Source organism: Doryrhamphus excisus, linkage group LG3, assembly GCF_037039965.1.
Source record: "Doryrhamphus excisus strain RoL-2023G ecotype Guam linkage group LG3, RoL_Dexc_Guam_v1.1, whole genome shotgun sequence".
In the NCBI taxonomy this organism is placed as follows: domain Eukaryota; kingdom Metazoa; phylum Chordata; class Actinopteri; order Syngnathiformes; family Syngnathidae; genus Doryrhamphus; species Doryrhamphus excisus.
In genome coordinates, this window is record NC_136359.1 from 23,443,502 (window position 1) to 23,470,498 (window position 26,997).

General features: G+C 41.4%; 1 protein-coding gene across 1 annotated transcript; it reads left to right on the forward strand.

Annotated features, from left to right (window-relative positions):
- Window positions 1–1,129: 1,129 nt before the first annotated feature.
- On the forward strand, window positions 1,130–26,550 carry LOC131127824 (sarcoplasmic/endoplasmic reticulum calcium ATPase 2-like). Its single transcript, XM_058070093.2, has 20 exons — window positions 1,130–1,638; window positions 3,557–3,574; window positions 3,648–3,730; window positions 5,715–5,819; window positions 6,822–6,960; window positions 15,914–15,994; window positions 17,495–17,580; window positions 17,669–18,133; window positions 19,495–19,583; window positions 19,659–19,761; window positions 21,703–21,834; window positions 21,903–22,022; window positions 22,106–22,324; window positions 22,413–22,748; window positions 22,822–23,042; window positions 23,914–24,116; window positions 24,196–24,281; window positions 24,344–24,477; window positions 24,545–24,662; window positions 25,833–26,550. Exons 1-20 carry the CDS (start codon window positions 1,521–1,523, stop codon window positions 26,103–26,105), a joined length of 3,129 nt encoding a protein of 1,042 aa, XP_057926076.2. The 5' UTR covers window positions 1,130–1,520; the 3' UTR covers window positions 26,106–26,550.
- Window positions 26,551–26,997: the final 447 nt, after the last annotated feature.

Genomic DNA, 26,997 nt, shown 5'->3' on the forward strand with positions numbered 1-26,997 from the left:
TAAGATGAGTTTTGTTTTTTTTTTGGAAAACCTGATGCGGCCCAGCCTTGGCCACAATAATATTTTTTTTTAAAACAATGTAGTTAGGTTGGAGCTTGTTTTTGTCCCAAAGGGGGAGTTTTTAAAGTGTCACGGAACAACTTTATTCTCTTGTTGTCATTATACTAATTATGTCTTGTCCTCAAAATAATATTTGCGTGTGGTTGTTTAATGAACACAAAACACAGTGTGTGTCCAGTCTTATGATTTGTCTCGTACCTCACCGGGTGATTTTGAGTATATTAAATTCTGACTTTAGCATTTAGAATTTAGTATCCGTAGTTCTGTTGCCACAAATGCATTTACATCATTTAACAAAACAAATCAAATAATCATTTTCATGTACAGTAAATTATTAAAAAATTAATTACAAAATAATCTTAAGTTGCCTGGCAAAATATTGTCACATTTTAACAACTAAATGTAAACTTGTCAGTCTGAAATAGCCGGCCTACTTGATTTGTACGCTTCATGATGCCACTAACGTCTTCATAGATCATTTCAGGGTGTCTTTTTTTTTTTCTAATCTGCTGATGACAAGTCAATGTTTCATGCTCTTGTGCCAAACACATTGCGTGCACATTGATGTCCAACTGGGGAGTTATCGTGTTATTTTTAAAGCGCCTTCGTCTTCTAAGGTCCTTACTGGGATGTGATAACAGATGACGCACGTCAGTCCTGTCAAGTTACAGACAATGATACCCTCTAAAAGGGCAGGGTCAGAGCAAGGGGGTTATCATCTATGGATGCATTTAAAAATTGTGTCCTTTTAGCTACTTACTGTTAGCATTCAAGTGCAAGTAAGAAAATATTTAAATATTTTTCTAGGTCAATATATGCATGTTATGCTAAACTTTCTTTGTAATGTTCTGATGTGGACATAAAGTCTTTAATTTTATTATTTAATCTGTGCTATGGTCTAAAAAAAAAAATGTGTCTGACTTGGCCCTCGGGTCGCACTTTGGACACACGTGGCTTCACCAGATGTCGATACTCGCTTGCTAGTTCCTGTTTTTTTGTGTTTCCCTGGTTGGAGATCACGTGATACATTTCGTCCAATCAGGCGAGTCCACATGCAGTACGCCGGAGCGGCGCATTGATAAAGGCAGGCTGTCAACGACGCAATGGCCCACAGAGAGCTGCGCCACGGTGGGGTGGGTTACAGCAAAAAACACTCAGGAACAGTGTCGGCGAATGCAGTCCCACACACAAGGGCACCGCAGTAGACAGCCTCCCACCATTTTTTTTGGACAATAGCGGACGCTGAGAGTCATCCAGTATCCCACCGGGGGAAAGGAGAATTTGGCTCACTGCAACAATTTTCGTTGTCGGGGGAGACGCGTACAAGGGCACACGTCGTTTTGCTACCTGAAGTTAGTCCATTATTCCCCCCATTGGCTGTTTTTAGAGAACCGGTCCGTGGCATCTTGACAACGGTGTGTGAAGTGTAAAAAGCTGTACGGGAAGGAACCGTCATCAGCATGGAGAACGCTCACACGAAGAGTGTGGAAGAAGTTTACAGTTATTTCTGCGTCAACGAGAGCACAGGACTCTCTCTGGACGAGGTGAAGAGGCAGCGGGAGAAATGGGGCCTGAACGGTAAGACACTTTGAACTTGTTCGCTGTCACTCTCACGATGCTATGGCTGTTTAACATATGCTAGAATGTCGGCTAAAAGTCAACATAAGCCTACTGATGACGTCATCAGCCCTGACCTCGAAGGTTTCCCGCCTCTTGACATACTAGTTGTACATGGCTAGCATGACTGGACCGTGACTTTTTGTAAATATTTATGCTAGCATGGTCACAATTATGTTTTTTTTAAGCTAAACGAATAAAAACTATAGATAATGTGTCCCTAGTGAACACCTCATGTTACAGTGCAGCTCTTTAGTCGGTGGACAGTTGGGCTGTTATGATACTGCAAGTGTTGTCATCGATATGATACAAAGTAAATACTGTACTTTTTACTTATAATAATTAGAAGTGTTTGAATGCGTTTGACTTAAAATGGTTGAATCGGGATAAAACAGGACGCATATTTCAGGACCCACATACAAAAGAGACTTTTAACAGATTCAAACATATAAGACAGTATAACATTGTCAACAAAATAATGAATTGATTCTTTTATTTCATAAAGCAAAATAAAGTCAGTAAATAAGTTAAAAAAGACAGTATCGAAATAGTGAAATAATTCCCTCATTTTTAAGTGCAATTAAATTAGCATAATCAAGTTAATGACTAAGCAAAAACTACTATTGGATGTCAATGTCAAGACCTCCTGTGTCCAATAACATAACAACACCAACACTGTAACCTTATAAATACACAACAAAACCAAAAATATTTGTGAAAAGGACCAGGATTGAAATATTGAAATAATTCCCTCATTTTTAAGTGCAATTATTTGAGCATAATCAAGTTAATGACTAAGCAAAAAAAAAACTACTATTGGATGTCAATGTCAAGACCTCCTGTGTTCAATAACATAACAACACCAACACTGTAACCTTATAAATACACAACAAAAACAAAAATATTTGTGAAAGTGACCAGTATCGAAATATTGAAATAATTCCCTCATTTTTAAGTGCAATTAAATGAGCATAATCAAGTTAATGACTAAGCAAAAACTACTATTGGATGTCAATGTCAAGACCTCCTGTGTTCAATAACATAACAACACCAACACTGTAACCTTATAAATACACAACAAAAACAAAAATATTTGTGAGAGTGACCAGTATCTAAAAATTTAAATAATTCCCTAATTTTTAAGTGCAATTATTTGAGCATAATCAAGTTAATGACTAAGCAAAAAAAACTACTATTGGATGTCAATGTCAAAACCTCCTGTGTCCAATAACACCAACACTGTAACCTTATAAATACACAACAAAAACAAAAATATTTGTAAAAGTGAACATAAAACAAAAAATATTGATCAATCTGATAGTATCTATCTGATACTGATACCACCCTCGATATTGGTTGCTAGTGATTTATCCACATGCATCGAACACTACACTGTCCCGTTCATAGAATATATGGGGGGGGACTTCCTGGTAGTGACGGGAAACTTTGATTCCTTTTACGAAACTCCAGTGCACGTGAGTCGTGATGGAGTACAAAACTCATGAACGACTCGTTTGTCTCTACTTCTTGGTATCCAATCACTAGGACCTTTTTTTATACTGGTTGAAGTGGATTTGGAATATTCCTGTTTGCAATTCCGTTAATGAGTTAATTCAGAGGCTGCTGTTTGTTATGTAATTGTAACATGTCATCTGTGTAATTGTAAATAATACCTAATTACACAGGTAGTTCTTTGGCTTTTTGACAGGTACCTGTCATTACATATTACTGTACTTTTACATAATGCACTCAACTTTTCTCCAATGACTTGGTTCATGTGTCTTAATAGTTAAGTCACGTCTGGCTAAAATGTGTTGTTGTTTTTTTTTTGTTTGTTTTTTTTTTCTCCCATCCCTGGCGTGCTTCCCTTGACAAACAGAGTTACCAGCAGAAGAAGGTAATGTCACTCGCACTTTTGATTATCACAGTCACTTTCCTTTGACTGACTTCACACACTCTGTTCTCCATAGGGAAATCTTTATGGGAACTTGTCCTTGAACAGTTTGAAGATTTACTTGTGCGAATTCTTCTGTTGGCTGCCTGTATTTCTTTTGTAAGTATGTCTTTTCTTCTTTTTTTTTATGCATTATTTAGGGGTTTGAGTCGTTCCTGACCTTCTCATGTTTTCTTCCTTGCACTTCCCTGCTGTTACTTGTTCTGGGGGGGGACGGGGGGGCTAAGCGGTTACAGGAGCCGTCACTGCATCGTGCAAATGGGCTCGCCTTAAGGTGCATTACTGAAAACGGTGTCGGTGTGTGAAGTGAAAATGTGAGACGGTATTAGCGTTGAGCCCCTGGTTGATGAATAACTGGGATATGGCGTGTGCGCAGTGCGTGGCGCTGACTTGTGAACGTCTTCAGTTTGTGTAACACATCCGAAGGCACACGGGCATGTCAGGGAGTTAAGCACTTGAAGGTTTTTCCATTCATCTGAGGAATGGTGACAACAGCAGCTCCGAGTCGAGCATTGCTGCTACGCAACAGCCGGCAACTTTTACTGCTGGATATTGTAGACCGGGGGTGCCCATATATTTTCAACGAAACCGGCGTAGATACGTATGCTAACAAGTAAATAATTCTTGTTTATTGCAGTTAATTGGTTCCAGACCCAACGGTGATAAGTGAATTTCCACTTGTTGAAATCCTGTTTACGACATTTTCAATATGTTTTAAACATTATTTAGATAGTCACCTTTGCATTTGTATAACCAATATAGTAGAAGTAATACATGAGAAATGTGTGTTGCTGTAAAGAGGAGCTGGGTGGGGGGCAGAGAGGAAGAAGGGGATTGAGCTTTAGCTTGGCGTGGGTTACAGCCGCAACAGTAGAACCTGTTGGGGATCGTTGTGGGATTATTCAAACCTGCAATAAAAGCCTGTTGTTCCGGCGATCGAGTTTGGTGCTTGTGTGTCTCACCAAAAAAATTACAGTCATAGTACATTACTCATTCATTCATTCATTTTCTACCGCTTATCCTCACGAGGGTCGCGGGGGGTGCTGGAGCCTATCCCAGCTGTCTTCGGGCGAGAGGCGGGGTACACCCTGGACTGGTGGCCAGCCAATCACAGGGCACATATAGACAAACAACCATTCACACTCACATTCATACCTATGGACAATTTGGAGTGGCCAATTAACCTAGCATGTTTTTGGAATGTGGGAGGAAACCGGAATACCTGGCGAAAACCCACGCATGCACGGGGAGAACATGCAAACTCCACACAGAGATGGCCGAGGGTGGAATTGAACCCTCGTGTCCTAGCTGTGAGGTCTGCGCGCTAACCACTCGACCACCGTGCCGCCCACAGTACGGTGAAACACATTTAAACAATGTTTGCGGGGTGGTAGTTTACACATTTTCAAAAATATATATTTTTATTGACAGTGTAAAAATAACAATTTAAATTTTTATTGACGGTGTAAAAAAAAAAAAATTGTGTTACAAGGATATTTTTTGTTATCCTCTTCTTGAGCAAAGTGCCTATTCTATTATATCACATACGGCTAAGTCGCATTTTACGCATCATGTTTCTTTATAAAATGATATCGCTAGCTGCTGGCCTGGATATCAGTGACTTTGCAGATCCCTGCAAAACAGCAATGCATCTTCATGCTTAACAGAATTATGAGATGAAATGGCTGTCATATGAAATGACCCTGATAATAGACTCGGACAAATGATGCTATTCATGCGTTGGTGTGTGCGTGCTGGTATGCAGTGTACAGTACAGCTGCCAGGTGATATGGAGGTGTCGGCAACTGCTGCCTGACAAGGGAGCAGACCACCACTTTCATGCCAAATTTGGGTGCTCACTGTTCAAACCTAACATTTTTTCTGTTTAGAAATCGTGGAAGCTTTGGGACGGTTTGCGTGACGAAAACGAGACAAATGATTTTGCATGATATTATTATTATCGTAGTGACAACTCTGATTGCATTGGAACCAAAACTGTTGTAATCTGGTTGTCACTTGTACAATTCAATTACTCCATTATTATTTACAATAAGAAATGTTTCATGTGCTCTTTTTTTTTTAGGTCCTGGCATGGTTTGAGGAGGGAGAAGAAAGCATTACAGCCTTTGTGGAACCTTTTGTAATTTTACTTATTCTTATTGCCAACGCCATTGTTGGTGTGTGGCAGGTGAGACATCCCATACATGTACTTTTGCTGCATAATTGCTAACAACACTGCTTCACTTCAATACTTCCAAATAGCCTACTTTAGCACACAAAGCTTAAAAAAAATAGCATTTTATTATAATCCCGTTGAACCACTCCCATATATTTTTTGGCACTTAAACTGCGATCATGTGCAGTCTTGAACAGCCCGCAATCATCATGACTCATTTTTATTATGCATATTATGCAGGTGCGTGATCTTAAATGGGGTTATCGCATGGATCATGGAAATGTAGACAATGCTCCACTTCATGTGTGTACAGTTAAAGTTTTGTGGCTGCTGTGAATTGCTATATCTTTTAGAAAAAAAAAATATTTTTAAAAATTTATTAGCCTAATCATTTCTAACAGTGTTTAGCAAAATATTTAATAAAAAATAAAAATAAAAATGTAATAAAAATATTTAATAAAAAATAAAAAATATTTAATATTTAACATTATACGGTGTGTTTCTCACAGCACAGCAACCCATGGATAACATTTTTTTTAAATCTTAAATACATCAAAATTTGTGTAAATGTATTTGTGGCGGGCTGCCGAAAGGCATCTGGTCCTGCGCCTTATGCATAGTAAAAGTGAACTCTGTTCAGTTTGTTTCTTGTATTTTTATTGTGAAAACACTAATTGAGTTTATCCTATCCTGAGTTTAATCGGCATTTATCTTCCAAAATGTGCATTACAGCCAGTGAATGTGTTTTTATGATGTGCGTATGAGGCATGTTAAGAAGCAGTTACAATGCCGTCTAATATAAGACATCACACAAGCTAAACACACAGTCCCATTATAATGTGTTTATAATTGTGGCTGAACAGGTAGCGGTACATCTTAAATAAATCAACATTTGTGTAAATGTATTTGTGGCGGGCTGCCTAAGGGCATCTGGTCCCTAGTGAACTCTCCTGTTCAGTTTGTTTCTTGTATTTTTATTTTTTTTAAACACTAATTGAGTTTATCCTGACTTAGGAACGCAACGCTGAAGATGCCATTGAGGCGCTGAAGGAGTACGAGCCCGAGATGGGCAAAGTGTATCGGCAGGACAGAAAGACGGTCCAGCGGATCAAGGCCAGAGACATTGTTCCCGGAGACATTGTAGAAGTCGCCGGTAAGAAACCTTGCTCTCGGGAATTCAAGCACAATGTGGCCATGATGCTTGCATATTGGGTTCACGTTGCGGATATTTCTTACAAGACTGCTAATTCTACACAAGTTGAACATCTGAATGTCACATGACTGAAAGTCCGTATGTGTGTCTTCACACATCAGGTGGACGCTGCATGTTGATGCTGCGTCTTTACTAACAGTTGCAGCATATCATCTGTCATTCCGCTAATGTCCAGTCAATGTTCTGGCTTTGCCCCGCCCACAGTTTTTTCAAATGTTGAAAAAAAAAAAAAAAAGGGCGGCATATCTAAGGGACGCTGGAGCCTTGAGAGCATATAGTATTATCTCTGAACACCGTTTAACCTGTAGCCTCTGAAGTGATGCACAATCTCTCTGTGTGATGCGCTGGCTTTTATTTATAGCCGTCATAGGTGGTTTGGTTGATGGAATGCTATATTTATAGCGGGCAGTGGCTGGAGCAATGCTGACAGGTGTCTTGTTCCCAACTATGTACTATGGTGCACCCTGTCCATTGTACAGTAGTACCCATGTTTTTGTACATGACAATTGAATTTAGCTGACTGTTAGAGCAGTTTAATTGATCTTTGCATTGCAGGTGGCAACAGAAGCAGAGGCGCTTAAGTTTTGAGACTAATGCATTTAAAAAAAAATAAATAAATAATGGCTCGTCAACACAAGTGCTGGCTTTGCTGTTAGCAGCTTGAAGCACAGTTGTAAAAAATATATAAAATATAAAAAAATCAGTGGAGCTGCAGCTAATCGAGTTCAGACGACTTTCAAAAATCCTTGGCAGTTGTCATATTCATGAATAATATTTGCCTCAGCCGCTGAGCCGTCTGATGCTCAGTCAGCTCACCGTTGAGCAGAGGGAGAGTCACAGACAAGAAGAGAATGTGCATTAGGAATTTTATATTGGCATTCGACCCGATATACTGTAGATTTTGATATTAAGCTGATACCAAGTAAATACAGTGCAAGTATTGCAGATACCAAGATCATTCCTTCATTTCATTCATTCGTTTTCTACCGCTTTTTCCCTCACGAGGGAAACACACAGTGCACATATAGACTAACAACCATTCACACTCACATTCATACCTATGGACAATTTGGAGTCGCCAATTAACCTAGCATGTTTTTGGAATGTGGGAGGGAATGCACGGGGAGAACATGCAAACTCCACACAGAGATGGCCGAGGGTGGAATTGAACCCTGGTCTCCTAGCTGTGAGGTCTGTGCGCTAACCACTCGACCGCCATGCCGCCTATACCAAGATTACTTTTTCGATAATCACAGCAAACGAATTTAGGCAAACAAATCTATTGTTGCCAACGATATGTAAATACAGCAATACTGTATAGACAGCTATATGAACAAAATAACAATATATAGTATATAACAAAATATACACAAGTGAATAGTGTTTTATAAACATAGAGGAGAACTGAATAATATCGACAGCAGCACGCTAGTGTGATCCAATACCTGGCAGCTGGTTTAATAAGACATTTACAGATCTGTCTTTTCTCGACGCAGCAGATCTCTGCACGGTTGTTCTGAACTGGCCGTGAAGTCAGCCTGGAAGATGGTACGGCTCAGTGTGAAGGGTAGCAAGCAGGGAGGCTCTGCTCCCATTGTGTCCAAAAGAGATGACCTTATAGGGAAGCACTATGTGGAGAAGCTAGCCTACCCCCACCATGCTCCATGCACAGTAGTGACCCTTCCCATCAGCGCCCGCACCCTCTACTGGGATTCCAGACACCACGGATAGTATGGAATTCAGTGCGGTCTGCCAAATGTCCAGTGTCACCGAGGGGACTGTCCTTTGGCGAATGTTCACGGCTGTGATAAACGGTCCTCATCTTGCTGACCCCCGGGGGAGTGTTGGTGTTAGACGCCCAAACTTAATATGCAGCTAGGTGCTTTACAAAGGTGGCGCACACAATCTCCGAAATGGACATCCACTAATGGGTCTAAGCTGTGATGCTAACTCGGCAGCAATACTTTAGCACTTCTTTTCCTGTGGTGACTATCCGATAGTAGGGTCGCTTTTTGATACGTTTCACTTTACTCAAACATTTTCAAAGCATTTTGAATTTCACTTTGAAATTTTTACTTAAATCGGATTATGCCTGGTTTACATTACACTAATTAATTTTGTATCTGTGTGCCAAGCACCCTGTTAATTTTGACAAAAGCTTCTTTGCTTTTGGTTTTTGTTCCCATGGGAGTGTTGTAACCGCAACACGGTTACATGCTATGTGCATGCAGAACCGGCTCCCGCTTAAGAGTCATAACGGCAAAAGGCACAGCAGAGATCTCAAATAGATTGTTGCTGTGACATCAGCGGTCCGCACGAGACAGGACATTCACTTAGTTATTTTAGTAGGACTGGAAAACTTAAAATTTTTTTTTTTTTTTTTATATTTATTTGGGCAAATACACGAAACACCACAGTGCATCTCCCACACCAATCAAAATACAACTCTCCATTATTTACATCTGTATTCAGCTATCTGATCACAAGCCCGAAAGGAGTAGGCTGAAGCAAAAGCTTATAAATGCCTACCCCTTTTTGCAAGATATAATCACGTTCATGCCACTGTCTTGTTTTCCCCTGTTATTATCATTGTAATATTATTATTATTATTATTATTATTGTTATTATCATTATTGTTATAATCTTTATCATTATTACCATCATTATAATCATCATTAATATTACCATTTCCATCATTATAGTTAAAATTTTTGGGATTTTTTAAAATTATTAAATTTTCTTATTTAATTATTATTAAATTATTAATTATTTTATTATTATTATTATTGAATATTTTTTAATTTTTTAATTTTTTAATTTTACAGACGTCGCGATACGATACAATTTCCGATAGATGGCTCATGATAATGATAATATCTCGATACCATGATAGGGTGAAACAAAACCCCAAAAATGTATTTCATAGTTTTATATTTTGCAGCTTTCTGCCGAGATAGGCTCCATCTTACCCAAGTGGTATAGAAAAAGGATGGCTATATGGCAGCATATTTTAACCAGAATACTACCAGTAATGGTGCAAAAATAATGAGCCTGTTTTAGTGCAACATAACAAACAATGGCGCTTTTTTTTTTTTTAAACAGGTTGAGCAGCACGACAAAAAATGACGATGTAAACTAAACGCATGTCGCTTGATTGAACATCACAACATTTAGTATTTGAATTGGAAAAAATAAGCATTTGTCTTACATAAACTTCTGTGACTGTCATTACCGTATATCTAGTTATTCTAATGGAGGCACGGCAGGGTTTCCCCCCTACATGCATTTATTTGTGGCGGCCTGCCACAGTAGATTTGGACCGCCACAAATAGACTTGCCGCTACTTTGTATTTATTTATTTATTTATTTATCAAGATTTGGTGCTACCAGATCGCCCTCGTAACACGTAATTGGACTCTGTATGAGCTCCTCTTGTCATTTAAACTCCATACATTTGGTGACTCCGTAACGCTGCTTCTTAACACACCTCATCACATGAAACACATTCATCGGCTATCATGCACGTTGTGGCCAATCAGAAGCCTGGAAAAATTTGAATTTAAGGTGAGCACAACCAGCTCGTGTGCCGTGTGTGCACCACAAAACCTTCATTCATTCATTCATTTTCTACCGTTTTTTTCCTCACGAGGGTCGCTGGGGGTGCTGGAGCCTATCCCAGCTGTCTTCACGCGAGAGGCGGGGTACACCCTGAACTGGTCGCCAGCCAATCACAGGGCACATATAGACAAACAACCATTCACACTCACATTCATACCTATGGACAATTTGGAGTCGCCAATTAACCTAGCATGTTTTTGGAATGTGGGAGGAAACCCACGCATGCACGGGGAGAACATGCAAGCTCCACACAGAGATGGTGGAATTGAATCTTAGTCTCCTAGCCATGAGGTCTACGTGCTAACCACTCGACCGCCGTGCAACTTGTTATGGATTAACATAATCAAAAATCTGCTTGTGCAAAAACATGGGAGGGATAATATGATTGAAGATAGAAAAAAAAACTACAACGAATTCTGACATAAATGAACAGATTGTTTTTTTTAATTGAAATGACCCCTTTGAGTCATACACGTGACCTCCAATTTTCCTTAAATATTTTTTCTGCTTTTTTGCAAGTATGAATGCGAAATTGGCATTAAGTTGTATTGGTTATTGTCTTAAGTGGTACGTTTTGACTTTTTGAAATATGCAGAAACCCTGTGCATTATCTTTTAAAATCACTCGGGAGCTCTTGGGAATTCATTGTTTTTTTGTTTTTTTTAAATAGCCTGTGTACATTTCACGCACACACATGCCTCTGCCACTGCATGAAATGAAACCAACACATTTAAGTCGATAAGTCCATGTTCTGTGGCTAAATAATGTGAGTTACTGTCACATATTTCTTATGACACATAAGTATTTGTGTAGCCATAGCCTCAAAACACTTGTGTGTGTCATGTGTCATGACTGTGATGCAGTGATGATGTAATTTACCCTATCCCAAAACCACAGATACATTGCAGTGGGGAAAACACTGCAGGGTCCTCCTCCTTTGCAAATTGCTCAGCTCAGCCTGAAGCGAAATGTTCAAGTCCAATGAATTTGTTACCTGGATTTATACTAAGGAAATTAATGAAACATCGGTTTATCGGAAACTGCCTGCAGTGCACAATCTGGCTGATTTAGTTTTTTGTTGCTTTTATACAGTAAACCTCGGATATATCGGATTCAATTTTTCCCACTGGTTTTGTCCGATATAAGCGAAATCCGTTATATGCGTATACTGGAAAATGTTCGTTTTACGCATATATTGGATTTATATCCGGTATATGCGTATATCGGATTTTATCAGTTATAAAAAGGCACTTCCTTGACTATGTTTCCAATGTACCTGGACTGGGCAATGAAAAGAGACGTAAGTTAATGAGAATTTAACTTTATTGGACTCTGAGCATAACAAATCGTTAATTAAGCTAGGCCCTGTTACGCCCGTCAGGCCTACGTTATTTCCAATAGTGAGGTTAAGATCTCATTCACTGCTGTGCTAGTATTATTGACGTCACTCACTTTTATATTTGTCCTAAATCTGGAGCCAGGAGAAAGACACGATGCGGCCATCCGATATATGTGAGGGAAATTGGAACGGGACTGGAGATTTTGTCCGAAATAGGTGAACTCCGTTATAAAAAATCCGATATATGCAATGAATTTTTATTGGAAATGCATTACAGAAAAATTGTTTCTTTTTTATTTGTCCGTTGTGAGCGAATTTCCGATATATCCGAACTATCCGATATATAGGTTTACTGTAGTTCATTATGTGGAGTAGACCTCCACTCTTGATTTGCACGTACCGAAAAGCAAAACTAAACAAACCGCAGACAGCTAACAAGTCAATTTTCATCTCGACAAAGACTTTTCAACGAGGTGGCTGCTAATGAAGGCTGCTTTGGAGAGATGTCACGTCGACTCTTCCGCAATGATCCTCTTGACTTGACGGCACGTCGCCTCTTTTGTCCTGCTGCCATCAACACATGGACGCTGAGGAAGTCTGGCTGGCTTTAAACCACATGCGGTACCCGAACACACGGCGGGGGCAGGTGCCAGTCAAAGCTGCCAGCTTACGTCGTTGTCGTCGTGTCACGGCCTCGCTTGCTGTTGAAAGGTCTATTTTAAATGGCACCTATGTGAGTCATATTGTGGCGAAATGCATCACCGAGCCTGAACTCTGGTGGACTCGATCACCTGTTGGCAAACACAAAGGTGAAAAAGTGCGGCTGGCTGATGAGATGTTTGGACGGCTACCAAGCAGGATGTTGACACAAAAAGACAGCTGATGTGTGCGTGCCTGCAGTGTAACACGGCTCCTGGACAGTGCTGTCACTGTTCCAAAATCTACTCCAAACTTAAAACAGGAAGTGTTACCTAACCATCAAAGGACAAAAGGCTTTGAATGGAGCACACGGGAGCATGAATTCAATGTTTAAATGTAATTATGTAGCTAATTCTTTGCAGTATATCCATCCCAAAGTGGAGTCTTTGTAGCCTGACCCATCTATGAGCAAGGATTAGCGACCTTCTCAGAAATAAAGCTTTGGATGCTACCGTGTCCGTGGTTCTGAGAAACACCCTACGTCTAGATTGGATGATGGCTGCTGACAGATCCGACTTTTTGGCACCGCTTTCAGGAATGCTTAGTGAGTGGACGATCATCTCTTCCACACGGAACTTAAAGGACTGATCCCATGCGTAACCGTAAAAAGGATGCAAGCGGCAACAGACGGTGAAAACCGACACCGGTCTGTTAGCGGAATGCATTATGATGTTTTGTATTCTAAGTATCTAGTAGAGGGGCTTGTCGTTTTGGTCTTCCTGTGTTGTCACAGTGATGTGGAGACAGCTGCTTTCATGCAGCCACATTTAAACCTGATAAGAGCATTGGGGAAGATATTGGAATACTTTTTCCATTTTTGGCTTTGTCCGTTGTAGGTCCTGATGCTATTTTCCTTTCTCTAAAGGACACATGCGTTTTATATTACAATATGTATATATATATACGGGGCTCGACAATAACGATGTACCGATGGCCCGGTGCAAGTTAAAACAAAATTGGGGTAAAGTAAATCCAATCAGTGATATTCCAGTCGGGCAAGTGCACTTTGGCATGCCATACTGCCAAGAGTTTTTTTTAAAAGTGGTTCTTGTTGGGTGTTGGTAAAACACGGACTGCGTAATTCCGGTGGTAATTTGCAAACCAATCCTTGCAAATCTTGAAATGGACCAATCAGAATCGTTTATTTAGACCGCTGGTCCGCAGTCCACATTCCGCGTTTTACCCACACCCGTTCTTGTTCACGATCAACCAATCAGCGATGGTTTGACTAGGAAAACATCTATCATGGCGTCCCTGCCAACATGGTCTAATTCTTCAACAACTTCTGAAGGAAAACAGCAAAAAGTGATGAACCAGTGCCAGGGCTCTACATTAAAAACAAAAATGACTTGCCCATTGGGGAATCCTTAAGGTGAGAACTACTTGCCCGAACATGCCCCAATGTAAAATGAAAAGACTGCCATAATGATATCAACTAATTTTTAGTAAGCAGTGATATTTATAAGTTGTGCACCACAATGAAACATTATTGAATAGACACATTTGTGTACTAGTAAAGTGTTTTTCAACCAGAAAAAAATGATCAAACAATAATTTGTGAAGCAAAGGTGAGAAAAATACACAGAGAAATGGAAGCGCTAGATTTTGTAGCTTGTGCAAAAATCAGCACTTGGTATTGGATCTAATCGGTGGTGTTTCATTGTAACTACTTCAAATTGTCACAGCAATGTGATTCACTCACCTGTGCCATCGTTTGATTTGCTGCCGCTAATAAAATACTTGTTTAGGAGGCACTGTTTCATCAAATTTTTGCTGTTTTCCTTCAGAAGTTGTTGTAGACCATGTTGGCAGGGACGCCATGATAGATGTTTTCCTAGTCAAACCATCGCTGATTGGTTGATCGTGAACAAGGACAGGTGTGGGTAAAAACGCGGACTGTGGACTACGGACCGCGGTCAAAATAAACGATTCTGATTGGTCTATTTCAAGATTTGCAAGGATTGGTTTGCAAATTACCACCGGAATTACGCAGTCCGTGTTTTACCAACACCCAACAAGAACCACTTAAAAAAAAACTCTTGGCAGTATGGCATGCCAAAGTAAACTTACCCGACGGGAATATCACTGATTGGATTTACTTGCCCGAATTTTGTTTTAACTTGCCCCGGGCCATCGGTACATCGTTATTGTCGAGCCCTGAGTGCCTCCTAAACGAGTATTTTATTAGCGGCAACAAATCAAACGATGGCACAGGTGAGTGAATCACATTGCTGTGACAATTTGAAGTAGTTGCAATGAAACACCACCGATTAGATCCAATACCGAGTGCTGATTTTTGCACCAGCTACAAAATCTAGCGCTTCCATTTCTCTGTGTATTTTTTCTCACCTTTGCTTCACAAATTTTGACCATTGAGCATTTTTTTTTTCTGGATTAAAAACACTTTACTAGTACACAAATGTGTCTATTCAATATTATGTTTCATTGTGGTGCACAACTTATAAATATCACTGCTTACTACGACTACGATGTGTAAGGTAGTATGGCATGCCATGTTAACATACAATTTTTCAGACATTCCTCCAAATTAAATGCGTCAATATTATTATCTGATGAATTATCTATGTAGGAAAACAACCACAAGAAATGATAATCATTTAATCTTTGTTTGAGATTCTCATGTGATGCCACAAAAATTAGATATCATACTGGCAGTTTTTTCATTTTACATGTTCGGGCAAGTAGTTCTCACCTTAAGCAAGTAATTTTTGTTTTTAATGTAGAGCCCTGGTATATATATATATATAGTTTCCCTTTGCGATGGTCTTGTACTGTATTGATGTATATGTGTTTTTTTTCAGCATTTTCTGCAGATTTGTGTCCTCCAATGAACTCAAGGACCAATTTTATGTACGTTGTATACGCTTATGGCTTGAGCAGTTTCCCCAGTTTTGCGTTATGTAGCATCAGGAAGCTGAATTGGGTCACCGCAATTTCAACGTACCTAAATTGGTCTTTTCCTTTGAGACGAGCCATTTATGGCTTATACGTCTTCCTTTTCCTCCTCATTTTTCTAATCTGTCTTTTATCCCGCGGTGATGTCCGCACTGTCCCGCGACCTTGCGACAACCCCCCTTTTCCTCGTCCTGCTTCCTCTGTTTTAGATAACACCACCACATACGCTCATTAAAAGATATTTGTTCGGTATTTATTTCGAGTGACGTTGTGTGCACACAGTCGGTGGTTTTATGAGCTTGATGTTTTGTTTGGTTACAGTCGGGGATAAAGTGCCTGCCGATATCCGTATCTGTTCAATCAAGTCAACAACCCTAAGAGTGGACCAGTCCATTCTGACCGGTAAGTTGAACCAGATATCTGTTGATATCTCTTCCTCTGAGTCTGCTGAGTTTCAACCTAAGCTTTGTTTATGTCTATCTGGTTTGTGCATTCAAAATGAAAAAGAAAAAAAAAATGGAAAATGTTCTTCAAGTCAGTTTGCACGGTTAGTTTAGGTGAATGCAGAGTACATTCCATCACATGTAGCTTTTTCAGTGGAAAAATAAGAGCATTATCATCCAAAAAAAGCTCTGGTAAAACATTCCACTGTCCTCAAATATCTTAATTTTTATTTTTCTACACAAAATAAGATGAAAAATAAACAAGAGTAAAGAAAATCAATCAGTAATAAATAAATATAATAATAATACTAAAAACTTAAGAAACCACATATAGTTGCTGGGTAGACAAATGATTTTTTTTCAGATTAAAATGAACAAAGCATTATTAGAGCCCTGTAGACATGACAAAACACGACTATAGTCACATTTATACTCTTTTTATTTACAACATATTGCGCAACTGCAGGGTCTTGAGACACATGCTAACTCGCAAACTAGAGAGCTAGCGACCTAAACGGTAGCCTTCAAGTTATTTCCTTTAAACTTAAATAGCCAAAAACTTACCACTTCCACACGGATAGGGAGGATAACTATTAACAGTTATTTAACCTTTAACATGAACATTAATCAAACGTAATAATTTTTTCTGGGTACATGATACCATACAGCATCCATATCAAACTTGCGCGGGCCGCACTAACATTAAACTTTCATATCAAGGCGGGGGCCTGAAACTAGTGTCCTGCGGGCCACATTTGGCCCGCGGGCCGCGTGTTTGAGACCCCGGATTTACAATGTCTCTCTTAGCCGAAACACCTCATGTTGAGAGGGACATTATTGTTTGATGTTTATGCCGTGCACATTGATAACGTAATACTTCGTGTACCTTAAAACATTACTCAAACTAGGAAAGATCCTATTGATCGCATTGATGTGACATACTACACCAGGAGCTACATTCCATCACATGTAGCTTTTTCAGTGGAAAAATAAGAGCATTATCGTCCATGTTATCATTAACTCATTCAGTCCCAGACATTTTTCAAAAGACAACCCCTTAATTACCAGCCATTTTTAGACGATTGTGAATGATTTTCTTAAGGGTACACAGAATAATGTGTCCTATGGCTATATAAACATGGGCCCTACCAAAAAGAAAGATTAGACCCTCATCGTTCATAAGAAAAAAAGTTTGTTTTTACCTTTTTTACCTCTTTCAAAACATAACACCATTCACTATTTACAGTTGACACATTTGGAATATACTGTGTGTGTGCATTAAAAAAAATATGCTTGATGGTTTTCACTTCCTCCTTGCTGTTAAGGGTACTTTTTGCATGCAAATGATCGATGCCATGTACTTTTGGTTGTTTTTATGGCTTAAAACTGCTATATGAATTTGTATCATATAATTCTGAGATTGTCATCTTGTCGAGGTACCCTGTGTTTGTCTATTCAGGGGAGTCCGTCTCCGTCATCAAACACACGGACCCTGTGCCCGACCCTCGTGCTGTCAATCAGGACAAGAAGAACATGCTCTTCTCTGTAAATATAGTTCCCTCTGATTCATATTGGCTTGTTTTATCATTTTTATCAGGCAACATGGTGAGGAAGAAATGACTTGTTATTTCAGGGTACCAACATTGCCGCCGGGAAGGCCGTGGGTGTCGTAGTCGCCACGGGCGTTAACACAGAAATTGGTAAGATCCGCGATGAGATGGCGGCCACCGAGCAGGAGAAGACGCCCCTGCAACAGAAGTTGGATGAGTTTGGCGAGCAGCTGTCCAAAGTCATTTCCCTCATCTGCATTGCGGTGTGGATCATCAACATCGGCCATTTCAACGATCCCGTGCATGGAGGCTCCTGGATCCGTGGAGCTGTCTACTATTTCAAGATTGCCGTGGCGCTGGCCGTGGCTGCCATCCCTGAAGGTCTTCCTGCTGTCATCACCACCTGTTTGGCTCTGGGCACCCGGCGCATGGCCAAGAAGAACGCCATTGTCCGAAGTCTGCCCTCTGTGGAAACACTGGGCTGCACATCTGTCATTTGTTCTGACAAGACGGGAACGCTGACCACCAATCAGATGTCAGTCTGCAGAGTGAGTTTCACGCAATACTCGCGACTAAGATGTTTGCGAGCCAAAGTTGACATCCTCGTGGTTGTCCTGCTGTTTGGATAGGGTACCATATGCTTAGGCGGCGTAAAACGTACAGTATTTACATCAGGGGTCTCAAACTCAATTTACTTGGGGGCCACTGGAGCTCGGGTCTGGGTGAGGTTTTCCCCAAAAAATAACAAAAAAAAAACACATTTATTAAAAACAAAAAAATTTAAAAAACTTCGCTTTGGTTCCAATTTTCTACAATAAAAGCTCTGATAAAACATTCCACTGTCCTCAAATATCTTCATTTTTATTTTTCTACACAAAATTAGATGAAAAATGAACAAATCAAGAATAAAGAAAATCAATCAGTAATAAATAAATAAATATAATAATAATAATAAAACGGCAAATAATAAAAACTTAAGAAAGCACATATAGTTGGTGGGTAGACAATTTTTTTTTTCAGATTAAAATGAACAAAGCATTATTAGAGCCCTGTAGACATGACAAAACACGACTATAGTCACATTTATACTCTTTTTATTTACAACATATTGCGCAACTGCAGGGTCTTGAGACACATGCTAACTCGCAAACTAGAGACCTAGCGACCTAAACGGTAGCCTTCAAGTTATTTCCTTTTAAACTTAAATAGCCAAAAACTTACCACTTCCACATGGATAGGGAGGATAACTATTAACAGTTATTTAACCTTTAACATGAACATTAATCAAACGTAATAATTTTTCTGGGTACATGATACCATACAGCATCCATATCAAACTTGACGCGGGCCGCACTAACATTAAACTTTCATATCAAGGCGGGGGCCTCAAACTAGTGTCCTGCGGACCACATTTGGCCCGCGGGCCGCGTGTTTGAGGCCCCTGATTTACATTGTCTCTCTTAGCCGAAACACCTCATGTTGAGAGGGACATTATTGTTTGATGTTCGTGCCTTGATCATACATTCAAAAAGCACATTGATAACATTTTACATTTTTATTTTTCAGTTGCCACAGTAGTTTTTTAAAACAGCCTCAGTGTTTTACGATTGTTAGTTGTTATTCTGATCAATTTATTGTCATCCCCTCATGTTTGTATAATGGAGGATAAACAACTTCCTGTGTGTGTGTGTGTGGCCAAGCCTGGCACCGTCATTTCTCGCTTTTAGAGCCGAACATCGCTCCTTCCATGGGGGACCCCGGTACGGGGCTGGTGGGTGTTTACACATGGAGAGAAAACTAAACACTCCTCTTTCACATCAGGCTAAAAGGAGCTCTGCTTCTCAGGGCCCCCTGCTTGGGACTTCAGTGGCTTCTGCTGCCACCTGCTGATAGTGTTTTTCCTCCTCAGATGTTCATTGTCAACAAAGCTGAAGGTGACAACTTCTCGCTGTCGGAGTTTAACATCACAGGTTCAACCTACGCACCCGAGGGAGATGTGTGAGTATTATTAAGCTAACAAATTGTACACATGGATCATTTCGGGGGACTTGAAATACTGTAAATATCCTGTAGATACCAGGATGGTAAACCTGTGAGATCCTCCCAGTATGATGCCCTGGTTGAGCTGGCCACCATCTGCGCCCTGTGTAATGACTCCTCGCTGGATTTCAATGAGGTTTGTACTGTATCCAACCCACCTTTTTTTTTTTTTTAGATTTTTTCTAGATACTAAAAAGCTGTACTGCAAACAACTGTACCAGTGCTCTTAATATATATATATATATCAATTATGTAATATTTGTTAACAATCTTCTCATGGCTCCCTGAAGGCTTTTGTTTGAGCTTCCTTTGAACAGGAAGTGGCTTCTCAGCAAGTGAGCTTTCATTAACTGGATAGAAATGTTACTGTTAAATAGGGATCGACCGATATGGTTTTTTTGGGGGCTGATGCCGATACCGATTTTTTTTCCCATCACCCCGATTTTGCTTGTGCCGATATTTGTGGCCGATACTGCTTTTGATCCCTCAATTTACATAAAGAAATGATACCAAAATGATACCAAAACCATGATAACAAATATTTATTGAAATGTAAACACTGAACACAGTAGGATTCAGCTTTCTTAAACACGCATTTAAACGGCATTATCAACTTTATAAGGAATAAATATTCAACCATGTGCAAAACATTTCTGTTGTAGTTTAAATTTATCTAGCATCGATGTGATGACTGCTCCTTCCGCAGCGTGACGCGTAACACAAATCTGCCCCGGCGGATGCCTGACTGTAAATCATGCGGTGGAATAAAAACATTGGGAAACCCAAAGCAAACGTAAATATCGGCTCGATATATCGGCCGGCCGATGTATCAGTCGATCCTTACTGTTAAACGTGAGATTATTGGCATCAGAAAAATAATTTATTGCGGAGTGACAACGGCTAGGACAAATCAATAAGATGAATGCTGCAACAATGAATTGACAATTCAACGATTAACTCATTCATTCCCAGCCATTTTTCAATAGCCGTCCCTCTCGGTATCGGCCATTTTTACTGATTCTGACTAGGCTATATAGACTTTTTTTTTTTTTTTCTAGATTTTTCCATTCTCTAACAGTAGAACATATGTAAGTTTCAACAAAATATCAGTTCTCAACAAAAAAAAGTATTTTTGTGAAAAGATATATTTGACACAAAATGGACAGTGGTGCCTTTTCACTTCCTGGTTGCCTGTGCAGCCTTTTTCATGGAAGAGATGCTTACAAAATGCACTTCTGCTCCCTTGTGGTCGCTTTTGGTGCATCAAACATGCTCTCTTTTTATTGTATGATTGCATCATCACCTCTGTGTGCCTCTCATGCAAACATTCATTCATTCATTTTCTACCGCTTATCCTCACGAGGGTCGCGGGGGGGGTGCTGGAGCCTATCCCAGCTGTCTTCGGGCGAGAGGCGGGGGTACACCCTGGACTGGTGGCCAGCCAATCACAGGGCACATATAGACAAACAACCATTCACACTCACATTCATACCTATGGACAATTTGGAGTCGCTAATTAACCTAGCATGTTTTTGGAATGTGGGAGGAAACCGGAGTACCCGGAGAAAACCCACGCATGCACGGGGAGAACATGCAAACTCCACACAGAGATGGCCGAGGGTGGGGAAAGAAAATAAGAATCCAAAAAGTTACCACTTCCACACAACATAGGAGGAGAACTCATTCATTCATTCATTTTCTACCGTTTATCCTCACGAGGGTCGCGGGGGGGTGCTGGAGCCTATCCCAGCTGTCTTCGGGCGAGAGGCGGGGTACACCCTGGACTGGTGGCCAGCCAATCACAGGGCACATATAGACAAACAACCATTCACACTCACATTCATATCTATGGAGAATGCAAACTCCACACAGAGATGGCCGAGAGTGGAATTGAACCCTGTTCTCCTAGCTATGAGGTCTGCACACTAACCACTCGACCACCGTGCAGCCCTCTCACACAAATGCTAAGACATAAATACATCCTTGGGAGTGAGAGCTCGCGTTGGAAAAAAACTTTAAAAATGGTGTTTCTATTTTTTTAAGTACATGAATTCATATAAAATGTTTATTGTCTTAGGTGAAAGGAGTGTACGAAAAGGTCGGCGAGGCGACAGAAACGGCGCTGACCAGTCTGGTGGAGAAAATGAACGTCTTTGACACCGAAGTCCATAACCTGTCAAAGATCGACAGAGCCAACGCCTGCAACTCTGTGAGCGACGCCGCCTTGCTCCGCTCGGCCCACCGCCGGCTCTCTAATTACTCCTCTTTTGTGCTCAGGTCATCAAACAGCTCATGAAGAAGGAGTGTACTCTGGAGTTCTCTCGGGACAGGAAGTCCATGTCTGTGTACTGCACCCCCAATAAGTCCCGTTCATCCTTGGGGAAAATGTTTGTGAAGGTATGTTTATGATGTAGCACAGAAACGGCTATCTAGTCGCGGGATTTGCTTCTGCGCAACATTTGACCTCTGCACTACCACAGGGGGCGCCAGAGGGCGTTATTGAGCGATGCACTCATGTCAGAGTGGGTAACAGCAAAGTGCCCCTCGGCAAAGGCATCAAGGAAAAGATCCTGTCTGTAATCCGTGAGTACGGCACCGGCCGTGATACGCTGAGGTGCCTGGCTCTGGCCACACGGGACAGCCCGCCAAAGATGGAGGACATGGTACTGTCCGACACCGCCAAATTCTCCGAGTATGAGGTAATTACCGAATAACCGGTAGAGTGAGCTAGCTTCTTGTTTGGCTGCGCATTACTAACATTCTGTCTCCGACCCCCCTTGCGTCTAGTCCGATCTGACCTTCGTAGGCTGTGTCGGCATGCTGGACCCGCCCAGACAGGAGGTGGCGGCGTCCATCAAGCTCTGCCGCCAGGCCGGCATCCGTGTCATCATGATCACAGGCGACAACAAGGGCACGGCCGTGGCCATCTGCCGCCGCATCGGCATCTTCACCGAAGACGACGACGTCGAGCACATGGCCTTCACCGGACGAGAGTTTGACGAGCTGGCGCCCAACGCCCAGCGTGAGGCCGTGACTCATGCGCGCTGCTTCGCACGCGTGGAGCCTTCACACAAGTCCAAGATCGTGGAGTTCCTCCAAGGATTTGATGAGATCACCGCTATGGTACAACATCTCCAAGATGATCCCCAACTTTGATCATCTTTACACACAACAATTTGACAATGTGTGTCCGCAGACGGGAGACGGCGTGAACGATGCCCCCGCCCTGAAGAAGGCAGAGATCGGCATCGCTATGGGCTCCGGCACTGCTGTGGCCAAGTCCGCCTCCGAGATGGTCCTCGCCGATGACAACTTCTCTTCCATTGTGGCTGCCGTCGAGGAAGGCCGTGCTATTTACAACAACATGAAGCAGTTCATCAGATACCTCATCTCCTCAAATGTTGGGGAAGTGGTCTGGTGAGTTCAGGGGTGATCGTGTTTTTTTTTTTTAAGAAATATCCGCATTCAGCATACAGCATGATTAGCCACGTTTACATGAGGAGTTTTTCTCTTTCCGAATGACCTTTCCGAAAGCAATGGTATCCATGGAAAGGAATATTCCAATGGCGTGTCTACATGCGGCGCTATAATCAACCAGAATAGTCAATGGGGCATGCCCAGTAAAGCGTAAACACCAACATCACGTGATACCGACTTCCTGGACTTTTTCGTTCACTTGTCGGAATAACTCCGTATTGCCAGTTTTTCCTTCGTCCGGTCTTGGAATTTAGTTTGAATCAAAAACAAACTTTCCTTAGCAGTCCAGTGCCAATTGCTCGCCTCCATTTTTTTTTCAACGGAAGAACGTTTGGAGCTGCGTGTTACGTCATATCTCAGCATTCGCTGAAAGAACGCACCCGGGAACAGGAAAAGATAAAGTTCAATCTTGCTGATATTTTATAATTAAGCTCGGCACATGTTTTATATAGATATGTATTTTCTTTTTGAATAAAAGTGGACTTGTGAATGGCGTATAGAAGGGTTTAGATTCTGTTCCACAGATGGCGCTAATGCACACCAAAGCTGCTTGCCAACCGCCAATAAACAACAGAAGAAGAAGAAGAACGCAGTCTGACAACTTTCCGTTTGAGCGGGTACAAGATACCTCAATCGGATTGGGGAAAAGGAATATTCCACCCCTGGGAATCCTATTATATATTCATTCGGATTGGCACTTTTCTTTGGGAATGAGGTGTATACAAAGGTTACATTTGAGCAAATAACCCGAATGGAATTGGACTATTTGGGTCCATGTAAACGTGGCTAATGATATCATTTCTGCTGGTAGTATCTTCCTCACTGCAGCGCTGGGCTTCCCCGAGGCGCTGATCCCAGTTCAGCTGCTGTGGGTTAACCTGGTTACCGACGGTCTCCCTGCGACCGCACTGGGTTTCAACCCGCCAGACCTGGACATCATGGAGAAGCCCCCCCGTAACGCTAAGGAGCCTCTCATTTCTGGATGGCTCTTCTTCCGATACTTGGCCATCGGCGGTGAGTGTCGAGTCTTTTCCTTTTGATGGGAGATCGGGAAGTGGCTTGAGGTCACGGGTGCCCGTGTCTTCGCTGCCAGGGTACGTGGGGGCTGCGACAGTGGGGGCTGCAGCCTGGTGGTTTACGCTATCGGACGATGGACCCCAGATCACATTGTACCAGCTGGTAAGTGACGCAACTTCCATGTGACCTTCCGGAGTTGCATACGCCTTTTTTTTTTTCTGCAGAGCCACTTCCTCCAATGTTCCCCGGACAACCCGGACTTTGACAACCTGGACTGCGAGGTGTTTGAGTCCCCCTACCCCATGACAATGGCGCTGTCCGTGCTCGTCACCATCGAAATGTGCAACGCTCTGAACAGGTAGAAAAGATTTCAGTAAAAAGCCACATTTACTCTGACCTCTGACCTTTTTCCCTTCGCTTCAAAGCCTGTCGGAGAACCAGTCCTTGCTGAGGATGCCCCCCTGGGAGAACGTTTGGCTGCTGGGTGCCATCTGCCTCTCCATGTCGCTTCACTTCCTCATCCTCTACGTGGAACCTCTGCCTGTAAGTCTCATGCGTGCGTTTCTTCGGGCAAATATGTCAATAGTATACATCAGGGGTCTCAAACACGCGACACTAGTTTGAGGCCCCCGCCTTGATATGAAAGTTTAATGTTAGTGCGGCACGCGCAAGTTTGATATGGATGCTGTATGGTATCATGTACCCAGAAAAAATTATTACGTTTGATTAATGTTCATGTTAAAGGTTAAATAACTGTTAATAGTTATCCTCCCTATCCGTGTGGAAGTGGTAAGTTTTTGGCTATTTAAGTTTAAAGGAAATAACTTGGAGGCTACCGTTTAGGTCGCTAGCTCTCTAGTTAGCGAGTTAGCATGTGTCTCAAGACCCTGCAGTTGCGCAATATGTTGTAAATAAAGAGTATAAATGTGACTATAGTCGTGTTTTGTCATGTCTACAGGGCTCTAATAATGCTTTGTTCATTTTAATCTGAAAAAAATAATTTGTCTACCCACCAACTATATGTGGTTTCTTAAGTTTTTATTATTTGCCGTTTTATTATATTTATTATTGATTGATTGATTTTCTTTATTCTTGATTTGTTTATTAATTTTTCATCTAATTTTGTGAAAAATAAAAATTAAGATTTTTGAGAACAGTGGAATGTTTTATCAGAGCTTTTCTTGTAGAAAATTGGAACCAAAGCAAAGTTTTTTAAAAATTTTTTGTTAATAAATGCGTTTTTTTTTTTTTGTTTTTTTTTTTTGGAAAACATGAAACTGGGAAAACCCAGTCTCACCCAGACCCGAGCTCCAGTGACCCCCAAGTAAATTGAGTTTGAGACCCCTGGTTTACATGGACCCAAATATTCCAATTGCATTTGGTTTATTTGCTCCACCATTGTTTCCCGAAAGGTCATTCGGAAAGAGAAAAAGTGGTGATGTAAAAACATGGCTACTGTGGAGTGTCTGTGGTGTAAAGACTGGCATAGCAATGTAATATTGGTCCGTGTGGCAACACCTACCTTGTTCCTCCCATAGACTTATTGATGCACGTGTGAGGTCGTGGTGACATTTTGGAACATTTTTGGTTAGTGGTGTGCCACAACATTTTTTTCTCCAATGTAAAAAAAAATGTTCCATGGCTGAAAAAAGGTTGAAAAACACTACCATAGAGATAAACGCCACATGATCACATGTCACCGTGCTCCTCCAGGTCATCTTCCAGATCACACCGCTGGACTCCACCCAATGGATGATGGTGCTGAAGATCTCCTTGCCTGTCATCCTGCTGGACGAGCTGCTGAAGTTTGCGGCCAGGAACTACTTGGACTTGGGTAAACAGCCGGAGAAGCCCGGCGGCCGCAAAGGCTGCTCGCTGTCTGCATGCGCCGAGGGCATCTCGTGGCCGTTTGTGGCCGTCTCCCTGCCACTGGTGCTGTGGATCTACAGCACCGACACTAACGTGGCTGCCGTGTTGTGGCACTGACTGACCATGCCCCCCCCCCCCCCCCCCGTGGATTCTAACACACGCATCTAACACAAACTCTGATACTCTCCATCTTGATCTGACGGACAGATGGACGTTTTTAAGCAGAGGAGAGCTTGGCGGTTTAGTCATGGTAGTCATGGCGACATCAGGTTTTTTTTTTTGTTCCAAATAATATTTTTTCATCGTCAAATAAGTATAATACACTGTAAAAAGTCAAATACAGGTCAGAAGTACTTAGATTTGACTAAAAAGGATTTTTGTTCTTACAAGGCATTTTTTTATTCCTGCACTCATTTATTTATCTTAAATGTTCTATACAAAGTCGATATTGTACATAAAAGATTAGGGGGCCATTTTGTTGTAGTATTATTGTTATTATTGCTAAAAACAGTTGCATAATATTAAAACCTTCATACAGTCACTTCCTGTTCAGTGCCAAGTAAGCTTGAAAATTAATAATTATTATGACGGGTTGCACGGTGAGTCAAGTGGTTAGCGCGCAGACCTCACAGCTAGGAGACCCAGGTTCAATCCCACCCTCGGTTATCTCTGTGTGGAGTTTGCATGTTCTCCCCGAATTTTCTCCGGGTACTCCGGTTTCCTCCCACATTCCAAAAAACATGCTAGGTTAATTAGCGACTCCAAATTGTCCATAGGTATGAATGTGAGTGTGAATGGTTGTTTGTCTATATGTGCCCTGTGATTGGCTCGCCACCAGTCCAGAGTGTACCCCGCCTTTCGCTACCCCGAAGACAGCTGGGATAGGCTCCAGCACCCCCACAACCCTTGTGAGGATAAACGGTAGAATATGAATGAATGAGTTCTCCTATGTTGTGTGGAAGTGGTAACTTTTTGGCTTCTTATTTTCTTTCCCCACCCTCGGCCATCT